At 42.3% G+C, this 21975-nt stretch overlaps 1 protein-coding gene across 1 annotated transcript; it reads right to left on the bottom strand.

Annotated features, from left to right (window-relative positions):
* Positions 1-493: 493 nt before the first annotated feature.
* Positions 494-21678, bottom strand: LOC308188766 (nuclear pore complex protein Nup153-like). Its single transcript, XM_080578161.1, has 10 exons — positions 19425-21678; positions 16773-16983; positions 14408-14656; positions 13065-13156; positions 12860-12982; positions 10907-11017; positions 7707-7759; positions 2275-2470; positions 1703-1748; positions 494-884 (listed from the first exon to the last, which is right to left on the bottom strand). Exons 1-10 carry the CDS (start codon positions 19668-19670, stop codon positions 748-750), a joined length of 1464 nt encoding a protein of 487 aa, XP_080434287.1. The 5' UTR covers positions 19671-21678; the 3' UTR covers positions 494-747.
* Between the last annotated feature and the right edge of the window lie 297 nt (positions 21679-21975).

Genomic DNA, 21975 nt, shown 5'->3' with positions numbered 1-21975 from the left:
AATTTCTTCGCTGTAAAGCGTCAGCTGAGAAGTCTAACAGTAAGAAGGGCAAGGGAAAACTGAATGCTGATGCAGAGAGTGCCAGCAGACACCATCCTCATTCCACGGGATGTTTGTAGCTATGGCAGTTGAAGTCTACACTTCCATATGCTTAACATACCCTATTTATAAGCCGATTTTAGCTGACCTAGCATATATCAGTAGTACAGTTAGAGCCAGCAGCCTGCAGGAAAAAGTGGGCACAGGTGTTTCCATAGCAAGGCCTGTGAGTGTCTCCCATACATACTTCCAGTCTAAGCAAGCACATGAAAGGCTTGGCTTGTCGCTTACCTAAGGAACCAGGAAAACAAGGGAAAGCTAGATTTTGCTTGTGTCCTAATGCCCATATAAAAATAAAGACAGATGAAATACCCTTACTACCTTGTTAAATTCCATAAGCCGGAAGAGAACGTGCTGCACACAGGTACAAGTAAAATCCCTTGCTGGCAGGTTTGCAGAAACAAATTTTTTATTTACACAGGCAAGTCTATCTTTAGACCCCATTTACCTCCTTACATTTCTCGAATATTTACATGACTTCATGATGCTCCAAGAAGAGAGTGATGAACAAAAAGATTACAGAAACTGTCAAAAGCATAGCAAAAAAAACCCAACCTATCATTGTGCTTTAAAACTTATGAGCTAGAATAATGTAGAAGAAATGTAGTTTTAGCACTTTGGTCCTAACGGTCATGCTCTAGAAGACCCTTAAATAGCAGAGGGGATTTCAGAAGTGACCGTATCCAGAGGTTGCCAGTGACAATTCATGAGTGAATCATAGAGTTCTTCGCTTGTCTCCGTGAATTGTCTGTTCATTTCATCAACATCCAAGTAGAGCTGTGGATCTGAAAATAAAAGCCTGGTAAGTCCAAGTATCAAATCTGAGACATTCGCACAAAAAAACTTCACGTGAAATGGCTAATAAAATGTATTTTAAGCTAAGTGTAATAAGCTATTAGATCTACTAATTTTAGTGAGGTATTTAGTCCTCTAAAATTTTGAGCCTCACAACTCCAACTTTTGGGAATTTGTATATTAGAAGGCTGGGACTAGAACTGTCTTTCAAGATAAAGACAAAGACAATGTTTAAGATAGTAAAGATAACGTTTACGGATAATCAGCCATGAAACCCTCCCAAGAGTCATTTAATTCACTTCTACGGCAATACACGTTACATAGGATAGTTTCTAAACACTAACACAAAATGCCTCCACGTGAGGAACTTTGCAAACCTTCCAGGACACAAATATGTTTTGTACCGTATTTGTAAGTGCAAGCTGAATCCTCCTTTTGGAATCTGCAACATAAGCTTTTACCTCAGGGTGGAGAACAAAGCTTTTGCATATTACTGAGTTTCTAATATAAAATCTGTTTAGCGGAACCAATACAAAGAACAAAATTCTGTCTTAGACCATTTTCAAATGGGAATGAAGGCACAGGTACAAGAAACCTGCTGCGAAGCATTGACAGTGTCCCGTTTTACTTGATGCGGTCAGCGTATGCTGTATCAGCTTTAAAACCCCAGCTGATTGCAGATCAACCCCACAGAGGTTTGACCTCAGCTGAATTTTCAAGATGTTCTTCATCCAGTAGAGGTTGGCTTGTATTGTTAAAAGGCACAAGGATGGCTAAACTCAAGTGACAATGATAGAACCCTTATTACCGTCAGTAATTAGGTCATCACCGATTGCAGTCATAACTGAAGATTCCTGAAAGACAGAAAAGGCTAAGTTTAATCATAACTCATTTCAGAAAGCATCACAGATTCAAAGTGCTGCAGTCTCAACCCATTCCTTCTTCCTACAACTACAAGGATAGATGGCATTTTATCTATTTATTTTTAGAAGAAAGCCAATATTACAGTACAGGTTGGAAGGGACTTCCGGAGGTCACAACTAATACATTGACCACGATAAGACCACTTACAACAACTGTTTAATTTGCTTTAAGCAAAGCAAATCAGAAGAACAGGAACAGAAGAAGCGTACGCAATTATGCTGTCAAAACCATTCTTTGGTATGCGTGAACAAATAATGGTGTATAAATCACTAATTCTATGGATTTACTATTTAAGCACTTAAATACAAACACCTCTGAATGGAATCTGCTCTTTTAACTTCACACTAAGCAGAAAGCATGTTTTCAACTTCGGATTCTTTTTGCTGATTCACACAAATCTGTACAACGTATTATCTGTGAAATATTTTCTTTACAGCAAGCGTGCACTATCTTTACCTCAAAAACAGCTGGAGCCATTAAAGAATCTCCTAAAGAGCAGTCTCCAACAGCTTGCATGCTGTCATAGGGAGCATAGGAGCTGTAGTTGTAGTCAGCGTAAGCATCGTAACTCCTCTGCGAGTGGTAGTTCTGGTAATCTTGGCAATAATCATTATAGTTGTATGACTGGTACCGCTGCAATTCTGCTTTCAGTCTGAAACATGAGAAGTTGCATACAGTCAGAGAACAAGAGACTGTAAACCCAGTTCTGAACTTAAACAGTTTGTCAGCTTACATACTTCAAAACTTAAAAGGAAGCTTTCCTAAACAGTCACCTAAGTGACAGCTTAAGTCACAGCTCAAAACCTCATTTCTATAGAAGCAAGCATCCTCACCTTTGCCAATACCAGAAGGAATTGTTCTCATGGATTAACTCCAGAGCCTTGACATGGTTACCTGTACACATCAAGTATTTTTAGCGTTGGCATAAGCAAGCTGCTGCTAAGTCTCTGTGCTTTGCTAAAGATTGATTTAAGACCAGAGACATTTATCAAGCACAGCTGCTTTAAAGATGCAGTCTTAACCCTTCTATCTTTTGTTTGGTTAATTACTAGATCTTATTTCCAGAAAGAAGGGAATGGAGTCAGATTATCCATTTCAAAGAAGCATCTGACACTGCCTGTCAGTTTGCCATGTCTACCTCCACCTGCTCAGTTTTTTTGTTTGTTTAAAGTCCATTAAACATTCAACAGCTGCCAACTATACCGCTCAGGTGAAGTCAGTCTTGCTTAACAACACAATCGCGATTCTCCAGCATGACGCCTTATTATTAGTGGGAGAATTACAAAATACACTGGTTCTTAAGAAGAAAGGGCCAGCTGATTAGCTTTCACTACTTTCCCTTTCAAGATTTTCTCAGGGGCAGCTTCAGACTAATGACAAGAACCAAGACAAGTGCTATCTGTACTAAAACTGATGTACACTGCATAAAGAACATTCAGATAACCCAGCTGCATATTCAAAAAAATCCGCTGTTTAGACTTGTCTTCACTGATTCTGTACAGGCAGACCTCCTGTGTTTGCAATGCCCAGTTTCTCTCACTTGAATTGGGGATGCAGAGAAGTGAGTTCTATGCTTTTGGGGAAGAATACAAGCTGAAGGCATTCTGAAATAGCTTCCAAACTAAGCAAACGTGAGGGACAAACTAATCCAATGGCTGGGTATTTCAATGCTAAGAGAGCACGGTACTCAGCCATTCAGAAACGTATTACTGATGTGTATTTTAATACCTACATTTGTTTCAATACTGCAAAGCTACACAAGTTCTAATAAAGAGGTAATCCATTGTCTTGTTACTGTAGTAAACAAACAGAAGATACATCATCTTAGGTCTTCTGCTTCCAACTGCACTCTTCCTACATACAGTTGTGTAGGGAAGGAAAATCTGAAAATACTGTTGACGTTCTTCTGGATAGCCGAAGCAAGAAAACATGTTTGTGGCTCATTCTTGTTTTCAAAATAAAACGATATTAATTTAATCAAAAAATTTTGGCAAAGAATTTTGGACAGTGCTCTCTTGGAGAAGAGCATTTCCATTCTAAAGCAGAAGGAGGCAACATTTGCAGAATTATGCTAGGTAAACAGAAACAGAAGTGTCATTTTTTACTATTTAACAGAACACACAAGCTAACCTCATGAACATACTGAAATTGTTTGTATGAAGTCCTGTTTTGTCAGTATCCTGGATCAAAGTTCATCAAATTTGGTATCAGTTCTTTAACTGTTCAGAGAACTGAATTGCCTTAAATAAGTGATAGAACCGAGCCGGTAGAGTAAGAAACTCTCTCAGGAAGTGCTAAGCTTTAAACTCCCCATTGCCCTAAGCTCATGAAAAGCAAAGAATAGCATTCTAAACCTGTTCTAGTAATAACGCCTTTGGCTTTCTCCCTGCGTTCCCATTTTTTCCCCCCACTTCTTTCCTGTCAACCCACTGTAAAACTAGTTATGTGCTTCTCTCAAACTAGAGGGAAAGCTCTAAGAACAAGAACTCCCTAGCATATAAAACCACTTGTTGTCCCTTCTACCTTATGCAGGCCCAAACCTGAAAATATTTACCAATGCATTCAGCTTTGCTGCTGTTGAGAAACAAGGCTGGTTACAATGGCAGCTAAGCCCAAGTTGCGCTGTCTGGCTAGACTTAACAGTTGGATTCCCCCAGCCATCCTGAAGCAGGTTGATGAATCCAGGGAGTCAAAACATAGGACTTCTGCATTTCTGATTTTGTAGACTGCATCCTGTGTACAGCCACTACAGCAAGGGCCACAGACTTTCCAAAGGCAGAGCTACAAGAATCTGATTATTTAGAATAACTGTATCAATGCACAACTCCTTGGTTACCTTTTAGAAATTCCTATGCTCAGCCGGATTCCTTTTCCCCCCAGACGTGGTGCGTTCTGGCAGTCTTGCAGTGCCCTCATCTGATCACCTTGCTCACCAAATCTGACATAGGCATACCCTCTACTATTTTCAAAAGGGAGAAAACCAATTCTAGTATGCATAACAGTTACAAAGCTAACGAATTCAGTTTCTGTCTTCTACAAAAAACAGAAGATAGCAGCTACTATAGCTTCTATTACTTAAGCAACCTCTCTGGCATGTGCACGTGCACAGAAAAGGCTTTCACCAAATTAAAAAACTTGGGCCAGAAGCAAAAAGCTTATTCCTTGGTAGCATTAAGATGCAACTCACTGAGAGCCAGCAAAACAATACATTTTAAGTGCTCTCTGCGTAAGTAATCAGATTCCATATTTCTGCATATACAGCAGTTAATCAGTTAGCACTAACCCACTCCTTTTGGAGCCACAAACTTTATTGGTCACAAACACCAAGAGCTGGCTGTAATTATCTGAACCAGTATTAACCGGTACCTCTGAACTCTTCAAACAAAAATATCTTTCAGGTGCTCTTAGAAGAACAACATCAATTGCCTGCAACAATTTGATGGCTTTGCTAAACGGAGCACTGAAAAGCACAGTGGTACAGTTTCTTTTGTAGCCTGTTCAGAAATTATAGCCCCGTGCCTACAGCTTCAAATCAGGCCAAGCTTACCAGCCCAACTCTTACAGCTTAAGTTCACTGCACTCGAATGCCTTCAAGACGTGCTTTTAGGAGCCATGGAGAAGAACCCTCTGGTAAGACCACCATTATAAAGTACTGAGTGTTGTTTTACACTTAAAATAGAACTATCTGTTACAGTCATTCATCAGCTTTCCCTAGGCTGCTGCTCTCTCACTACTGAATGTGATCCTGCTCTCAGTTTCCCACTAACTTTTTCCCCCAGCGTTTATGGCCTCTTTTCATCTATGACACTTTTAAAGGCATTTTTCAGGTACTTAAAAAAGCCTAGCTCAAAACCAGAAAGATATCCTAATCCAAGAGCAAATGGGGAAAAAATAACCCAAACCAGAAGTGGAATAGGGAATAACTCTAACAAAAGTACTATGGCAAGAAAATGAAGTATGCCTGGAAAAACTGTGACATCAAAGCTTATCTTGCAGCCAATCAGTCAGTCAGTACAGAAGTGCCTTAGATCGCACTGGAAGACACCAGGTCAAACTCCCACAATACTGAGGAGGAGAACTGGTCTAAACTTGTCAAATACTTGACAACAGCCTGCTTAGCACTGTAACTGCATAGAGGAAGACAGATCCCTAAGGCATATGCTCAGACTTTTCTCTAATCCGAACTGTCAATCCATTAGAATTCTGAAAAAAGTCTTACATCAAAATAGATCTTCATTCAGACAACTATCGCTTGCCCATAACAGCCCATATTCCTCTTTCTGTTAACACCTGTGAGCTTCAAGGGGGCAAAGACAGTTGTCAGCCTTCAAGCAAGTCTAATCTACAATTGGACTCAGGATATAAAATATATATACACACACACACACACGCATAGATATATAGCATTGGTGGGCCAGAGATTTACTGAGTATTTCAACTCAACTGTCCAAAGGGACTCTTGCCAGCAGATCAGTGTGGTGCTCCTGCTCCAGAACATGGCACCCAACAGAGACCAGCATCACAAAAAACACTACCACCACTACCTACTCTACAAACAAAAGGTAGGGCACTGCAATAAACTTTGTGAACGAAATCAAAAGCAGTATGAGTTTGCTGTATCTCCTTCCTAAATGGAGAAGTAGAAAGGAGTTCTAACAGAGACAATTTAGAACAGTTTGAAAAAAACATAATTAAAACCCAGCACCTGATTGCACCTGTACCAGAACCTTAAAGCCAGTCGCTTCCACCCCTAAAAAGGTGGTTGTTGTGAAGTCCAACTTTTAGATGCCAAAACAAAGTGTTGAGTTCTTTCTGCAAGCCAAAGAATGCCCATGGTCACATAAGAATTGCTTGGCAGATGAGCATAGAGTCAACAAAATTCCCTGCTACTGTTCTTTGAAAAGAGCAACCCCCTAAAAACCGAGTGCAAAGTCCCTTAACTCAAGCATTATTACCCAAAACACCATTTGCCCAGAAGGAAAAGCCATCAATATTATCTGGAGGATAACTCATTTGACCTAAACCAAGAAAGCAGTATAACACAAGGCAGTCTCCTCAAGAAGAAATTCAATTAATTCTGCTGGATTTTTTTTATTTTAGAGATGAGTTAGCATTTGGCCTCAAATGATTCTAAAGAACACATGGTCTTCATGTGAACTCAAAGCAGACAATTAACTTCATCATGAAAGGAGTATTAAAAAGAAGAATAATAAATCATAAATCTTCCTCCATGTTTTTGCTTAAAAAATAAAGAAAAAAACACATCAATAAACATCCTCCTGAACTGTAACTCACTTCCCCTACTTCACCTTCTAAAGAATACTTCAGAAAGAATCATCCCATTAGGACAGAGCTTTCAAACTGCAAGCAATTAAATAGCTAAAACTAATAGCTTTTCCCCTAGGGAACATTAGGAGGGACAAATTATTTTGTTATAAGTAAACTGAGTTATAAACCATGAAATATCTGTCAAGGCAAAATTTGTAACGCTACAGATTTAGTTAAACTACAAAATGAGCCATATTTCCTGTAGAAGGAAAAAATTAGGCCTCCAATAGCAAAGATCCTTTCTGTGGATACAGCATTATAACGTGCCTTGTTTCCCATCTTCATATCCTACTCAGAAGATAAACTTGGGATAAAAAGTGGTGTATCAGTACTTTTATTCTTGCTCATCTTCCTTCCTTTCATAAAAACAACAATTTTCTCAAAGTTCTATTGATCTTCAAACACAATCCAGACTTTGCAGCTCCCTCAAAATACAAAATTTTCATTGGATTTCCCATTCCTTTTACTGAGAACTGTCACCACCTTTCAGGTGCAGACCGTACTGAAAAAGGAGATTTCTTTCTTCCTTCAAGTAAGTTTTAAATTAATAGATGTCATACCTTTCAGATGGTTCTGCTCGCTGTTCTGCAGGCAAAGTCTTCTCTCTCATCCCCTGCAAGTTAAGTTTAGTTCAAGACTTAGCTGAATATGTACAGAATACACAAAGTACCAACAACCACTTAATGTGGTTTTTTGTGGTTTTTATTTATTTATATTTAATTTTATAGCACTGAATACACCTCATCTACTTAACGTTGTTCCCTAATTCAGCATTGTGGGTACAGTTCAGTTAAATTTTGGGGCTAAAGTAAGCATCACTGCTTCACTCAGCATTGAGGACAAACTGATAGAACACTAAATCAAATTTGTCAAATCCTCTAACAAAGAAAGTAATTACTTTAAACAAAATGACAAAAATTGTGTGTGTGGGGGGGAGAGTTTTCATCAAAACTTGTGTTTACCAACCCCGTAAAAGGGACATATTTTTCTGTTTTCTATCATTTATCAACAAACAAGAAAAAAAAAAAAAACTCTACCCCCACAAAAAACTAAGCAGTTGCTGCTACATTCATTTTAGAACTTTACCAAATGGAGATTGTGCTGGCTAAACAATACAGAGATTGAAAGACTTAAAAGCAATAAGCAACCAGCATTACTGTCCACTTTGATTTCCAGCCTAAGAAGCCCATACACTTAACACGTGGTCATTTGTACACTCAGACCGATACTGGAAACACAGATGTTTTCGCAGAAAGAGATGCCCATTTAATTTTATGGAAAATTTATCAGACTCCATCTACTCCAAAGCAATCAAAACCGATAACTCAGCACATTGTCAGAACTCTCACTTGGAGCACATAGCTCACCTGGAATAGTTTACACAGAACACGAGCATGTCTCATCAGTGACAGCTTTGTGTACATGAGAATATAGAAGGAAAACATTTCTGTCTTTTAATATTCTTTCACTGAGAACAGGATGACTCAATAGCACATCATGACATCGTGAAAACAACCACAGGACACTGAGTGTTCCAAAAACAGAATTAAATCCATAAAAGCTCAATCTATTTCACAATGGTTCCCACTGCCTTAAAGCTCGCCTCAAACATACTATCAGTACTTTTTGCAAAGATAGGATAACAATTGGTTTGAGAAACATTCCAAGACTGGAAAAAAAAAACAGGCACATAAGGACTCAAAAATGTACTCACTTGGTACTTTGTGTCTACTCTCTGGCAAATTTTGCTGGACTGAGTAGTTGAAGTCGGTGATGGTTCAGAATACCGCGTATAACGCATCGGTTGACGGTTTACCGTTGGTGTCACAAGTCTCTTGACAGATGGAGGCTGGAATGCATTCTGGGATTCCAGCTTTGAAAGGGAAACAGCAATCAATTTATCCTTACGTCCACCCAAATTAATTCCAATATTTATTGATGAAAAAAAATTACAGAACTATAAACCTCCCCCCATCGGTCTTGGCACTCAGTGAATACAATTTGAAAATTCTGAAGACCGTTCAACTTGTAGAGGGAAATCACCAGAAAACAGTAACGAAATCCATAAAGCTATATATAAGTAGCCAAAGTCTGACTGAATTCCATTTCAAAATTTGGCAGTTAGCTTCATAGACAAAATAATTCATGCTACCATAATTAAAATAACCCATGTTCCTAGAATATGCTCCTATCTTTTCCTCTGCCCACACTGTGATTTTTTTTTTTAGTAGCTTAATTCATTAATTTAACATTCGAAGTGTTAAGCAACTAATTATACAGGCTTCTGGGCTTCACATCCCCTACATTTTCCCCCTTCAAAGTTACACAAACAATAGAACACACTCAAAAAAAACAACTTGTCAATCTTACAATAATCTCATTCATTAAAATATGATCCAATGCTTTACATGTGCATTAGATGCACTTCAAGTAGTGGGTTTGACTTCCCTTTTCAAAGCATTTTCACAGACCAGAGTTAATTTTTAACACAGACCACTGCGTGTTCTGCAAAACTGACTTAACTGAACTGTCAGACAGAAAACAAACCCTAAAGGCTACAAGATTTACCGATGGCTCCGCCTGCGGTCTTAAGGATCAGAAAATACAGTCTTAGGAAGCATGCTATTGTTCAAATCAATACCAACAGGAAATTGTTTACGCTGCAGCTTTAATTTCACAGTATCTCCCAGCTCTTAGTAATAGGATTCACACTCTCTCTAAAGTATACAAAAATACATCTTTCTAAAAAATATTACATTCAGTTTGAAACCTTGAATAAGACATGTTTTATGTAAGTTCACAAATCTACTTCGAGTGAACGACGGTTCATTGCTGGTTTTAAAGGTAAAAAAGAAAAATATTAAATCCCCCAGTTAGGCATTCAATACACCAAGAGCTATTCTGCCTGGTACAGTTCCTTGAAATAAGAAAAATACCACATCACTGCTACCCACTGCAGAAGTTTAGCCTGAGTGCACAAGTGTTCCGTCAACCGCATGTTCACTTTAGCAGGAAAACAAACGATCATCTCCTCAGCAAATAATTGCTTCTAATCGCGGGCTACCCTTCTCCCGCCACCATTATGAATTCTAGTATTATGAATAGACAATCTATCTCCTTTCACCCACTGACAGCTGCGTGCGACATTCATTTAGTGGCTGACAATTTCAGGCTCTCTGTTGCAAATCTGGCAGATCTTTCTTAATGCCTTATCACAGGTGTATTGCTATAATATAACTGAGAATTCACACCAGATTTGGTTTTAGTTATTTGGATAATATTTATGATATACTTCACTTCTCCATGCCCTTGTAATTTGGCAGATGGTGAAAAGATGGTCCAGGAAATCTGAGATGTTTGTAAACTCTGAAGTGATTGTAAACTTAATTATACATCCATCCAATCAAGGAATTAGCACAGAAACTTCTTGAGACACTGTCCCTTTTCTCATTAGAACAGAAGATGAAAAGTTTGCACATCTTGTTATTTCCTTCAGTCACCTGATCTTCAAGTGGTCATTTAAGAGTTTTGCAATTTAATAAGCCCAAGGATACCCCTAACTAACTGGTTCATGGTCAACTTACACAACACAGCGGCAAAACAGATGCCATTCTTTTAGCATCCTGTTGAAAAAACAGCGCAATAAATTAAACCGGCCACAACGTAAGGAAGAATAGTTTTATCTTTATGCTTTGATGGCACATTTACTAAGTTTTATAAACACATGAAGCAAAAACAGATTAAAAGAAGTGCTATTCACCAATAAAGGGCTTGACAGCTTCTCCATTGCCTCCAAGATGCGCCGTGATGAGGTACTTAAGGTAGCGTGGAACCGCACAGTTTCTTGTCTAGCTTTCGCTCTCCTATGTGCCTGAAAAATTAGCATTTTAAGTGTTACAATGGTCAATTCTCAGCTAAGGAGGCATGTATTTTATGTCCCAAGGCTACACTGATGATACAATCAATATATTCTGATGACAGAGAAACATGCAGTCACTGGGAGTTCAAGCCATAAAGAAGAGAATACATTCGGAGTTTAATGAAGTTTACCTTGGGCCTCAGTGCATCTTGCACGTGCTTGTTGCACAAGCAATAAAAGAACTCCGTACTTGTAAAAGGTCAAGACGGATGATGCTAGGACTGCTAAGGCCTCCGAAGCAGTAATCAGGGAAACAGAACTCAAGAAAAGGCTTGTGGTACAGAAAGCATTTTCAGTAACAACACAGACCTCAGAGTTTCACGATGGTCTAAGTGTACCATCTTAAAATCAGTGTATACAGTCATAACCAGGAACTAGTTTTACTTCTCTCTTGCTTCCTCCCTTCCCCCAAGATTAAAGTTGGCTGCAAATCTTTGTCTTAAAAGATAAAGATCTGATTTAAACTGTAACAGATCTAAACATTACACTGAAAAAGTAAACTGTGTATTTGCACCACCCAACTTCAAATATCAGTCAAAAACTTCCTTTGGTGTGACTTTTTTTCTTCCCAGGTTAAACCCCTCAAATAACCACACTGTGCTTATCACACGATGTGAAGACAGGAAGCAGACCACGCAGCATGTAAAAACACAAGTGAGACTCACAGAACCACAGAATGGTTAAGGTTGGAAGTGACCTCTAGAGATCGCCTGGTCTACCCCCCCGCTCGAGCAGGGCCACCCCGAGCAGGTTGCCCAGGACCATGTCAAGTCAGCTCTTGAAGACCTCCAAAGAGGGAGACTCCACAGCCTCTCCGGGCAACCCGTGCCAGGGCTCCATCACCCGCGCAGTGCAAAAGCATTTCCTGATGCTCAGACAGAGCCTCACGTTTCAGTTTGTGCCTGTTGCCTCTTGACCTGGCACTGGGCACCGCTGAAAACACAATGGCTCTCTATGCTCTTTGCACCATCCATTCAGGTATTTATATACACCAATAAGATCCCCCCTGAACCTCCTCTCCTCCATGCTAAACAGGCCCAGCAGTCTCTGCCTCTCCTCAGAGGAGAGGTGCTCCCAGTCCCTTGATCATCTTGGTGGCCCTTCACTGGACTCTCTAGTACCTTGCTGTCATTCACAGCAAGCAGCAAGAAGCAAGCTACTCTCTCCTTTAAAAGCCTAGTATTTTGGTTCCTCTTTTTACCATAATGCAGTAATATTGTAAAAAACAAAAATAGCCGACCAAAGAGGGTTCCCAGCTTTGCACCACAAGGTTTCAAGGTTTCCCGTAAGTGAGGTACTTGTACTGCCCTTTTTCCGTTGCAGAAATGGACTGTCAGAACAGAGCCAGCAAACCCGCGTTTTCATTTTCTTAAAATTCCTTTTGATTTATCGATAAAAGTCACTTTCATTTAAATACATTCCTACCAAACCTGATTTGACTTTCCTTTTCGATTCAGCTCTAGCTAATCAGAGTTGTCAGTAGTTTTTATTTGCTATTTCCAAGAACTCTTGGGGGCAAATAACTCTCTCCAAGAACTATATGAATCGTTCAAACAGAAAGCATGTTACTGCTTATCTTGGGACTGCATTTAGTCCTGCATGCCTCTGTGTAACAGAAGAACAAAGGATCAGCAAAGTTGATTTTAGATATTTTCAAAGACTGCAGGTTTATACAACATATCCATAGCATGAATGTAGGCATGCTTGGAAAAGAAGATCCACAGATAAATATTAGCCAGGTTTGACTACTACATTTGACTACTACATTTGACTACTACTCTACTTTTGTCATACCCGATAAGGTTCCGTTCTTCGATGCCTTGATTTTGCAGCTGCACCACCATAGGCCGTCTTTCCAGGGTAAAATGGAGAAAACCCAAGCTGGTTTTGCTTAAAAACAGACGTGCTTCCACGTGCCTACGGAAACACCGTACGATAGGTGGATAGAAAAACAGGTACACGTTCAAACTGATTAAAAGAAATACTGTGCAGTACTTACAGGACACAGTCCTCCAAAAGCAGATAAACCGAATGCGGGTTTCTTAGAGCTAGCTGCAGAATGCTGCGAGAGGGAATGAGTTCTTTCAGCTCCTGCGGGCAAGAGCAGTGATGATGAAGTATTTTTTAAAACTGCAACATCTGCCAAAATGACGTATGCTAGATGTAAATGCCTCTCGTACGTACAGAACTTTAACAATAAAGATCACACTAATTCAAGTTCTTCAATACAGAAAAAGAAGCATGACTTCAGCTTCTTTAAATAGATCAACTTCACGTACAGACTGAAAACCAAGTATCACCTACAAACTTGAAAACTGTTCACAGAGCTGCAAGTAGTTTTCAGCAATCTTACCAAGTTAACACTGTGCTTCCAATGCAGATTTTTTTTTCCTTCAGGCTAAGATAAAAGAGGACCGCATAAACATCAGTGCATTTGTACGGACAAAGCTTTTTTCTGTGTTGGTAAAAGGCTGGAGGCCAGCACAGATCATAATCGCACAGGTTTTAAACCTGGAAGATTCCCCAAAGGCTGCTCTAAGAGTTAACGATCTTCTGCCCATGTATGTTTTACGAAGACACACCAGAAAGTTCTAGTGCACTCAGGTTATATTGCTAAAGCCCAGCAACTCTACTCTCAGCTGTACAAAAGTTCTCTGGAAAACCTGCTGAGCACACGTCAGTCCCTGTCTATATGGGGGACTAGAAAAAGCTGCAAACCTGCTGTTCGCCCTTTCAGCGAGAAGACCTACGTACCAACCTACATCGACACGATGCTTATTTTTTATTTTAAAATGGTGTGCTTTCCTCAATGAATTTGGCAAAAGACATGAAAGTATTGACAGCTGAAGCCTTCTACCAAGAAAGGTCAAAAAACAGCCTATAGCTTATGTCAGAGTAGTTTCTTTATCTTCTCTTGCTGAAACACAGGAAAACATCTCGTGTTCCTATTTGTCACCTGCACTTATTCACATTTAACCAGCTGTCTGTTAGATATTCTGAGTCACTCTTCCTTCTAGACAATCAGCCTAGTTGTCAAGCTACGGCAAGTCAGCCTGATTTCCTACCGTCCCAGTTCAAAATTTACATATAACCTAGCTGAATGTGTATATTTCAGCATTGACTCTTTCTAACATCAGGGTATCATAAACGTATTCCAAAGCACGCTTCTATTAAAAAGGTGATAGGATTATATACTTCTAAAACACTAAAAATTCAATTTAATTCTCGCATCCAAAGTTGACATTCACCTATTTTATTTACTAAGGTGATGTGGAATATTAAAGAACGCAAGGTACTTCACATTAAAAAAAAAGTCAATTAAACAGAGAACACAAAAATCACCTTCATCAGATGCTCTAGAGGAGGAATCACTGGTTGTTGAGATGTTATCATCGTCTTGTTGAGAGGTACAATCTTCTATTTCTTTTATGAAGGACAGCCTAGGACTGCCAGTGCCAAATATAGAAGATGTCGAGGGCTGACAAGGTGGGACAGGAGAATCCAGCATGGTATAATTCAGACGGCTCCGATGAAGAGAGGGCCTTGTTAACACAACTGGGAAGTTCAGTGCTGATCTACTTGTGGATGGTTCTAGACAAGAACAGGGAGATAATTAGCTTTGCTATAGACAAGCCCACAGAAGCCAAAACCTGTTTCCTATCGACAGCCATGCTATTGCCAAGTTCTAAGCGCAAAAAGAGAGAAGCCAAATTTAACTTCTTCCTCACCCAGATAGGGTTGCATCTAACTGTCTGGCTACAACAACACTGCTTGCGATACACAGTATTAATGTTGCATCCAGAAGTAGTTAACTATGAGGTTTTACAACACCACATTCTGACCCCGTGCTCAAATGCTCTAACGCTGACTTGGCCGTTCACTAAATCAAACATATATACTCCTTCTCCCATGTACAGCTTGCAATAAGCTTTACAAAATTTGAGATTACACGGTAAATTACAGATAACACTGCAGCTTCCATAATATTGGAACAAAGGTTATATTAATCTGAATACACAACATGAAAATGAACGTTTGCAGTACTTTTTTCCCAAGTTCTTCCATATCAGCTCACGTTAGAGGCAAAACATCATCTCCTACCCATTAACTATTGGGATTTTGACCCAAGGGACAAGGATGTTGACCCAAGTAACCAGATGAGCATTTTTCCCTCTTGAAGCAAAGGGTCTGCAAACAATGCCAGTGGCCTGGAATAGGTGGCCTTGAAGTCTATCTTGCTAAATGAATGGAACTATTCATGGGTATTTTGCCTGATGAAAGCCTACTGTCTCTCCCAGGAATCTGGGCAATTCAAATGACTTTGAGCCACTATCCTCTTGATACTTGAACTGAAGCTTAAACTAGTTAGTTCAATCTTCATAACCACTGCAGTACCACTAATTAGCTCTCCAAACCATGAGCGGATTTTTAGGACAGCACCGTTTGAGATACAGAAAGGTATTCAGGCGGAAGGCCACCCAATATAGGCTCCAGCACACTGATACCTCAGAACTGAAGAAACACATTGGTTTCAAAATGTAGTAATAATTAAAAAAAAAAATCTTAAGCATAGTAAGTAACACCCACGGACAGCAACATAAGCTGCAAAAGGTTCCAGGGTGTCCACCTGCTCCTGATCTCCTGGAGTTAGCAAGCTTGCAGTGCAGCTGTTCTTACTGAAAGCTCCTTTCACGCAGTTACATAGGAAAGCCAACATGTGTTCCTCAGTCACGAAGACCTTCTCTATTCTTTTCTCCAAACTCATTCCCAAGCTACAGCTACACAGAAAGCCATCAATCTCCTTGTTTACAATTAGATGAGATTGGAGGCAAAGATATTTCCTCCTTATTTTTTGATTCTGCCAACAACAGAAGCAACTGACTTTCCACATTATCTATGGTTACCTACGCACGCTCAGACAAAACTTCTTTACTTATTAAAAGCTGACTTCCCCAAAACAGCTAATTTAAGAGAAACTCAAATAAGAATAGATGCAAATTTATACAACAGGACTACAGGAACAGTGAGAGGCACTGGATGTAAGACAAATTAATCTTTCATGAGGTAAAGGACTTGCAAACCTCGTTGCCAACGGTCCAAATACCTTTTCAAAGACACCCCCTCCCCCCGCGTAGACCTTAAAGTTATTGAATATTTTAAGGATAATAATCTCATAAACCACATCTGTGCACAAGTTCCCCAGTTCACCATCAAGTTAACGAGGAACTTTACTAAATTGATCAAAGCCCAGAACAAAAAAAAACAAAACAAAACAAACAAACTCAGGACACGAGACGGAATTTTCCTCTGCCATTCTAGCATCTAGTATTTTGTTTCAAAGACTGCAAAACAAATTAATTTTTTTAATTGCCATAGGCAATTAGACAGATTTTCATTCCATATCTTTTAAAAGATGGAAAATGCAACCCAGCACACTTGCAAATGACTTATTTTCAGCATTTAGCACCTGGCTAATAGAGTACCTAAAGTTAACTGATGCCTTCCAAGAGCATAAGATGTATGCTTCGTAACTGTGTATACAGTTTAAAGCTAAGACGGTTTCACAAACAGTTGTTTTGACTTTTTTGATTGTTTTTTTTTCATTCTGTCAAAACCTCATTCCAATTTCCTTTTGAAATTCAGATTCAAAACTAGAAATCTGTGAATAAATACAGATGGCCAGAATTCCAAATGATTTTTCACATACCTCGTCTACTAATTCCTGCTGGTTCAGGCGTGAATCTCTCATCGATTATGGTATCTTCATCTGCATAATCGTGATGATAGTTTACCGGAGTCTCCTCCTGGTTTGCAGATTCATTTCTGTCTACACACTCCTCCTCACGCTTATTGAAATACTTCTGCAGCCAGGCCGGTACAATAGTTTTCACCGTTTCTGTCATTCTGCTAATTATTCCCTGCTTGAAAGAAAAAACACTTGTTTAATTACAGAAACACAGTCAACAGCATATGCTGGGATACCACCTTCCACGGACCTTGAAGACAGATATTATACAGCAAATATTCAGAAGACGACGACGAGGTTGATCCCTGGCATAGGATCGCTACACTTCTGGTAAACCTAAAATTCACCTAAGATTGATTTACAACTACCTATCACTTTCTGCACTTCCAAGTGACCTTGGCAAGGTTCAAAGTTTTGAAACCTCTGCCAAAATTCACCAGCAGGTCGTCAATCTGCAAGGCTATCAGGAAACTCTACGCCTGAATAGCTCCTGACCTACAGACTTGTTCCAGGACTCTTCCTCTTCGCACCCTCACGTGAAAACCAACTAAACCAGAAGTTCAGCAATTATCTACTGCGACAGTCAGGACCATACTACTCATTAAAATCAGTGAATCTAAATATTTTCAATTTTAGTAATGCTGAATTGCAGTGACTATACGCACAAAAAACAGTTCTGCTCTCAACAGTCAGGCTAACCCAGAAGATGTCCTGGAAGAAACACAGCTATAGCTATAGCACCAGCACCTCCTCTTGCAAGAGCCTTCTAAAGCTGTTGCTGTATTTTGTAGAAGACTGACTCTGCGGCATACATCGGGTACGATCGGAGAATTCCCACCTGACCGAAAGCCCCAGGAACTACGGTTAAATAAAAGATACATTAATATAAATGAATATAATTAATAATAAAAATTAATAATAAAAATTAATATCCAGAAAGCTGACAATCATGAGCTAGGCATCCTGCTAATCATCCCTCCTGCAGGCAGGGGGAAAAAAAAAAAAGTAAATTAGATCCAGGACTAGTTCCCAGGAACTTTGAAGCTGCTAACTATACTGTCTACAGTGCCCAGGCACCTTCAGAGCTTAATGGTAAGAGACAGAGGGTTTGGTGGGCTGTAATTACGATCACAAGCACACAAAACACATCTATTTAAGTATTTCTAAGAATCGACTTATCGACTAAAGTTGTAGGGGGAAGGATGAGAAAAACAGCGGGGTAGGGATCAGAACCAGAGGTATAACCTCACAAAATCGCATCGGTCGCTTTCGTGCCTCCCCAACTGCATCACTGAGAGACAATTAACATTAAGCCACAGAACCTTCTGCAGAGTGGACATGATATTGAAAATAAACTGAAATTAATTGACAAATGCTCTAAGCAAGCTATCTGCTCAAAGCTCGTCCTTTTACGTTATGAACATTTGCACGATTCGTCTGGTTACAAAGCTAACTGCTATAATAAATGCACACATGTAACACCTATCAGTTTGTCTATTTATCAAATCATTAAAATTCTTCCCCGATAAGTTACTGTTAATTTGATCTGCGCTGGATGTGCAGCAGCCATTCTCTGTGCAGAATCCCCCAGATATCCCCACGCACGTGTTTGCTCTGGCACACTCTTTAAATAAACCTACTGGAAAACACGCAGAGATAACAGACAATGGAAAAGTTAGAAAACCATCTCCACTGATTATTTTTAATCCACGTGTAAGGTTTATCAGTTAGCTACACGGTGTCGGCACACGCAAGCTATGGCACTTTCAACATTAATGCACTGTTCAAGCCAGAGGTTTCAACGGTTGCTCTGTAAGCGTGGGGAATGTTTGCATTGCCCTTCCAGGCCAGCTTTAGATGGACAAGATTGATTGTCAATATATGGTATAAGGGACTTGGCATTTCTGCAAGTGATAAAAACCTAATTGAGCAGCTATCCATGCGTAGCGCTCCCTTGGTTTTGCATATGATAATCAATCCCCTCAGCTACGTTGCTCATTTCATAGCGGAGAGGTTTTGGCTGAACAAACATGTGCAGAGGGCATCTCCAGAGCATCTCTCTGGGCGTCCTGACATTTCTTAGCAAAGAGCTGCTGGGAGGGATCTCGGCGCGTCCCCCCTCCAGCACGGGGATTTTCACAGCCCGAATTGACGGACCGCTTTCACCGTCAACCTGCTGTACCCTACAGCACAAACGAGAAGCAAAGCCTGGCAGGTAACGTTCAGAGAATTGATGATGGGCTGAGGAGGGGTGCAGGGAGCGGGGAAAGCCCTGGGGGTGGCACTGGGGGTCCTGAGGGCAGCGGGCTGGGGGTGAAGGGGAGGGGGAGGAGGGGGGTAATGGGCTGGGTAGAGGGGTAAGGGGGTAAGTAAGGGGCTGAGGGGATAACTGAGGGGGTTAGGAAGGGGCTGAGGGGGTAACTAAGGGGGTAACTAAGCGGTCGAGGGGGTAACTAAGGGGGTAACTAAGCGGTCGAGGGGGTAACTAAGGGGGTAAGGAGGTGGGTAGGGGGTAACTAAGGGGATAAAGGGGCGGGTAAGGTAAGGGGGTAAGTAAGGGGGTAACTGGTGGGCTGAGGGGGAAGGGCCCGCTGTGGGGGGGCCGCTCCTCACCCGCTTGCTCCTGGCACAGGGGGGCTTCGCGGCGCCCAAACGGTGGCGCCGCCTCTTCACCTTGCCGCCGGCCGCTCCTCCTCCTCCTCCTCCTCCTCCTCCTCCTCCTCCTCCTCCTCCTCCTGCTCCTCCTCCTCCTGATCGGGCTCCTGGGCTGCCGCCCGGCGCCCCGCCGCCACCGGCCCTGCCACCGCCGGCCATGCCGCTGCCGGTCGCGCCGCTACCGGTCGCGCCGCCCGAGGCCATACCGCCCCCCCCCCCGCGTTCGGTGCCGTCACGGGGCCCCCCCGCCCCCCGCCGCCACGCGCCGCGGGGCCTGCCCTGCCCCTCGTGGGAATAAAAATGTTGTTTTTGCAGAGTTACGTTGTTTAAAGGTAAGGAATGGGGTATTGAGGTGTGCTTGCAGCGATAAGAACGCTTAGCAGGCGACCTTGTAAAATGCAGACAACCAGACTCCGTAGAACAATTCGGGGAAAATCACGGTGTTGAGTCAAGTCAGGTAAGTGAAGAAACATTACCGCTTCAACCAGTAAAAAAGTCAAAAGAAATTCGAAATTTAACAGGCCGGCAACTGAAGGCCATGCATTGTCTGGGAAGCATCAGACAGATTGTGAGCCTGGATCACCCCCTCAGTGGGGAAACAGGGGAGGGTCCCGTCATCAAAAAGTATATAAACTGGGTTTTGGAACCAGCAGGGGCGCTCCTGCTCGTGGGACGCCCGCCACTGCGATCGCGAATAAATTCCTGCTTCGCTGAGCTCCTCGCCTGAGCCCAAGTTCTTGGCTACGGAGTGTTTCTCACAATTTGGGGGCTCGTCCGGGAGCCAGTCGCCTACTGGGGAGCCCCACCGCCGCAGCAGCAGGAAGGCATGCCCCGCTGATTTCAGCGGTCCTGTGCATCGACGGCGGCGGTTCTGCGGAGAGCTGACAGAGGGCCCGAGACTGATGAAAGAGGCAGGATCCGTGAAGGAGTGGGGAAGGGAAGAAGGCAGGCACTCCGGCTTTGAGAATTGATCCGGTAACTCTGTGCACAGACCAAGGTAAGAAATAGGAAGTATTGCCTTGGGGGTCGGGTGAGACTCTGTGTGCCGTGTGATTGAGACGTACTTTTGTACGGAGCGAGTGTGGAGTCCTGATCCGCGGTTCCGCAGCTCCGCGAGGGGCGCGGCCGGAGACGGACGAAGCGTGAGATAAGGGAGAGAAAGGAAGAGTCTCGGGAAATGCGGTGTATGGTAAGCCCTTGCACGGGGAAGTGCTTGGCAATACACCAGGGAAATTTGGTGTGCGGTAGTCCTCGCACGGACGGGACGCCCGCCACTGCGATCGCGAATAAATTCCTGCTTCGCTGAGCTCCTCGCCTGAGCCCAAGTTCTTGGCTACGGAGTGTTTCTCACACCCTCCCCCTCCCTCCCTCGCGCGCCCCCTCCCCTCACGGGAACGCGCGCCCCCCCCTCCCGCTGCCGCTCCCGTTCCTCGCCCCGCCCCGGTCCCGTCCCGGTCCCGCCGCCCTCCCGCTCCCGCCCTCAGGACCCGGCCGCCATAATGAACCCCGGCCCGGCCACCGTAAGCACGGGGCTAGGAGTCACCTCCAGAGCCTCCCCGCGCCGTGGCGCCGACCGCCGGTGTGCCGCAGCACCGCGCCGGGCGTGGGACGGCGCCCCGAGCCCACAGTGCTCGTCAGAAAAGCCCCGCACCGACAACCGATACCCCCGCACCGACAACCAACAGCCCCCACGCCGACAACCAACGCACAAGCAGTGTTTTAGGCCGGATTCGTGGCCCCGTTGGTCCGGGAAGCGGTCGTCACGCTAAATTCTACCCCACGGCAGGGGAACGATGGGCATCGTGACAGATCGCCGCCCCAGAAAATAAACACATAAATAAATAATAAAAACGATAACGGGACGTGAATCGGGCCCTTAATAACAGACATTGGGCAGTGAAATCACTGACTTCTGCAACAATACGTGCTCAGGGAACTGACTAAAACCCCTCCTGCATTGGCCATGTAATAGCTAGGCAAACATCACATAATGCTTCCCTCCCTCATGTACACCAAACCTATTAAGGCAACCATAGTAGTGTGATAACGTGATTTTTCTCCTCCAGATCAGCGTCAAAGGCAGCTACGCTAGGTTTGCTCATAAGTTCAAACGCTGCTTTATTTATTTATTTGAATTCCATTTTTCTTATTTAGAAGGATTTCCATAGGGTGACAGGCCTTTAATGACACTCACAACTCAGAAACATTTGCCGATGCAGTCAAACGGTGTCTATTAACGCGAGGCACTGAAGTTAATTGGTATTCAAAATGAGCCAAAACGAAAGGCAAGTATCTGCGTGTCCAGCAGAATGACAGCGATCATCACCGTTTGATCAACCTTCCCTGTGAGTTCTGTCTGCAAGTTACTTTGAGGTAGCGCTAGAAAGAAGCGGTTGGTCCAGAGCATCCCTGCAAAAAGAAACATCCACGGCTTAAGTACCGTTTACTCTTTTGGTATCCTTTTAAGTACTTTTTACCCGTTTCGGACTCCTGCCTTTTCCCGGCTCAC

The sequence above is a fragment of the Anser brachyrhynchus genome, assembly GCF_964034855.1.
Source record: "Anser brachyrhynchus genome assembly, chromosome: 2".
Lineage (NCBI taxonomy): Eukaryota > Metazoa > Chordata > Aves > Anseriformes > Anatidae > Anser > Anser brachyrhynchus.
The sequence above is the reverse complement of the archived record's forward strand: the minus strand, read 5'-3'. Positions and strand labels throughout refer to the sequence as shown.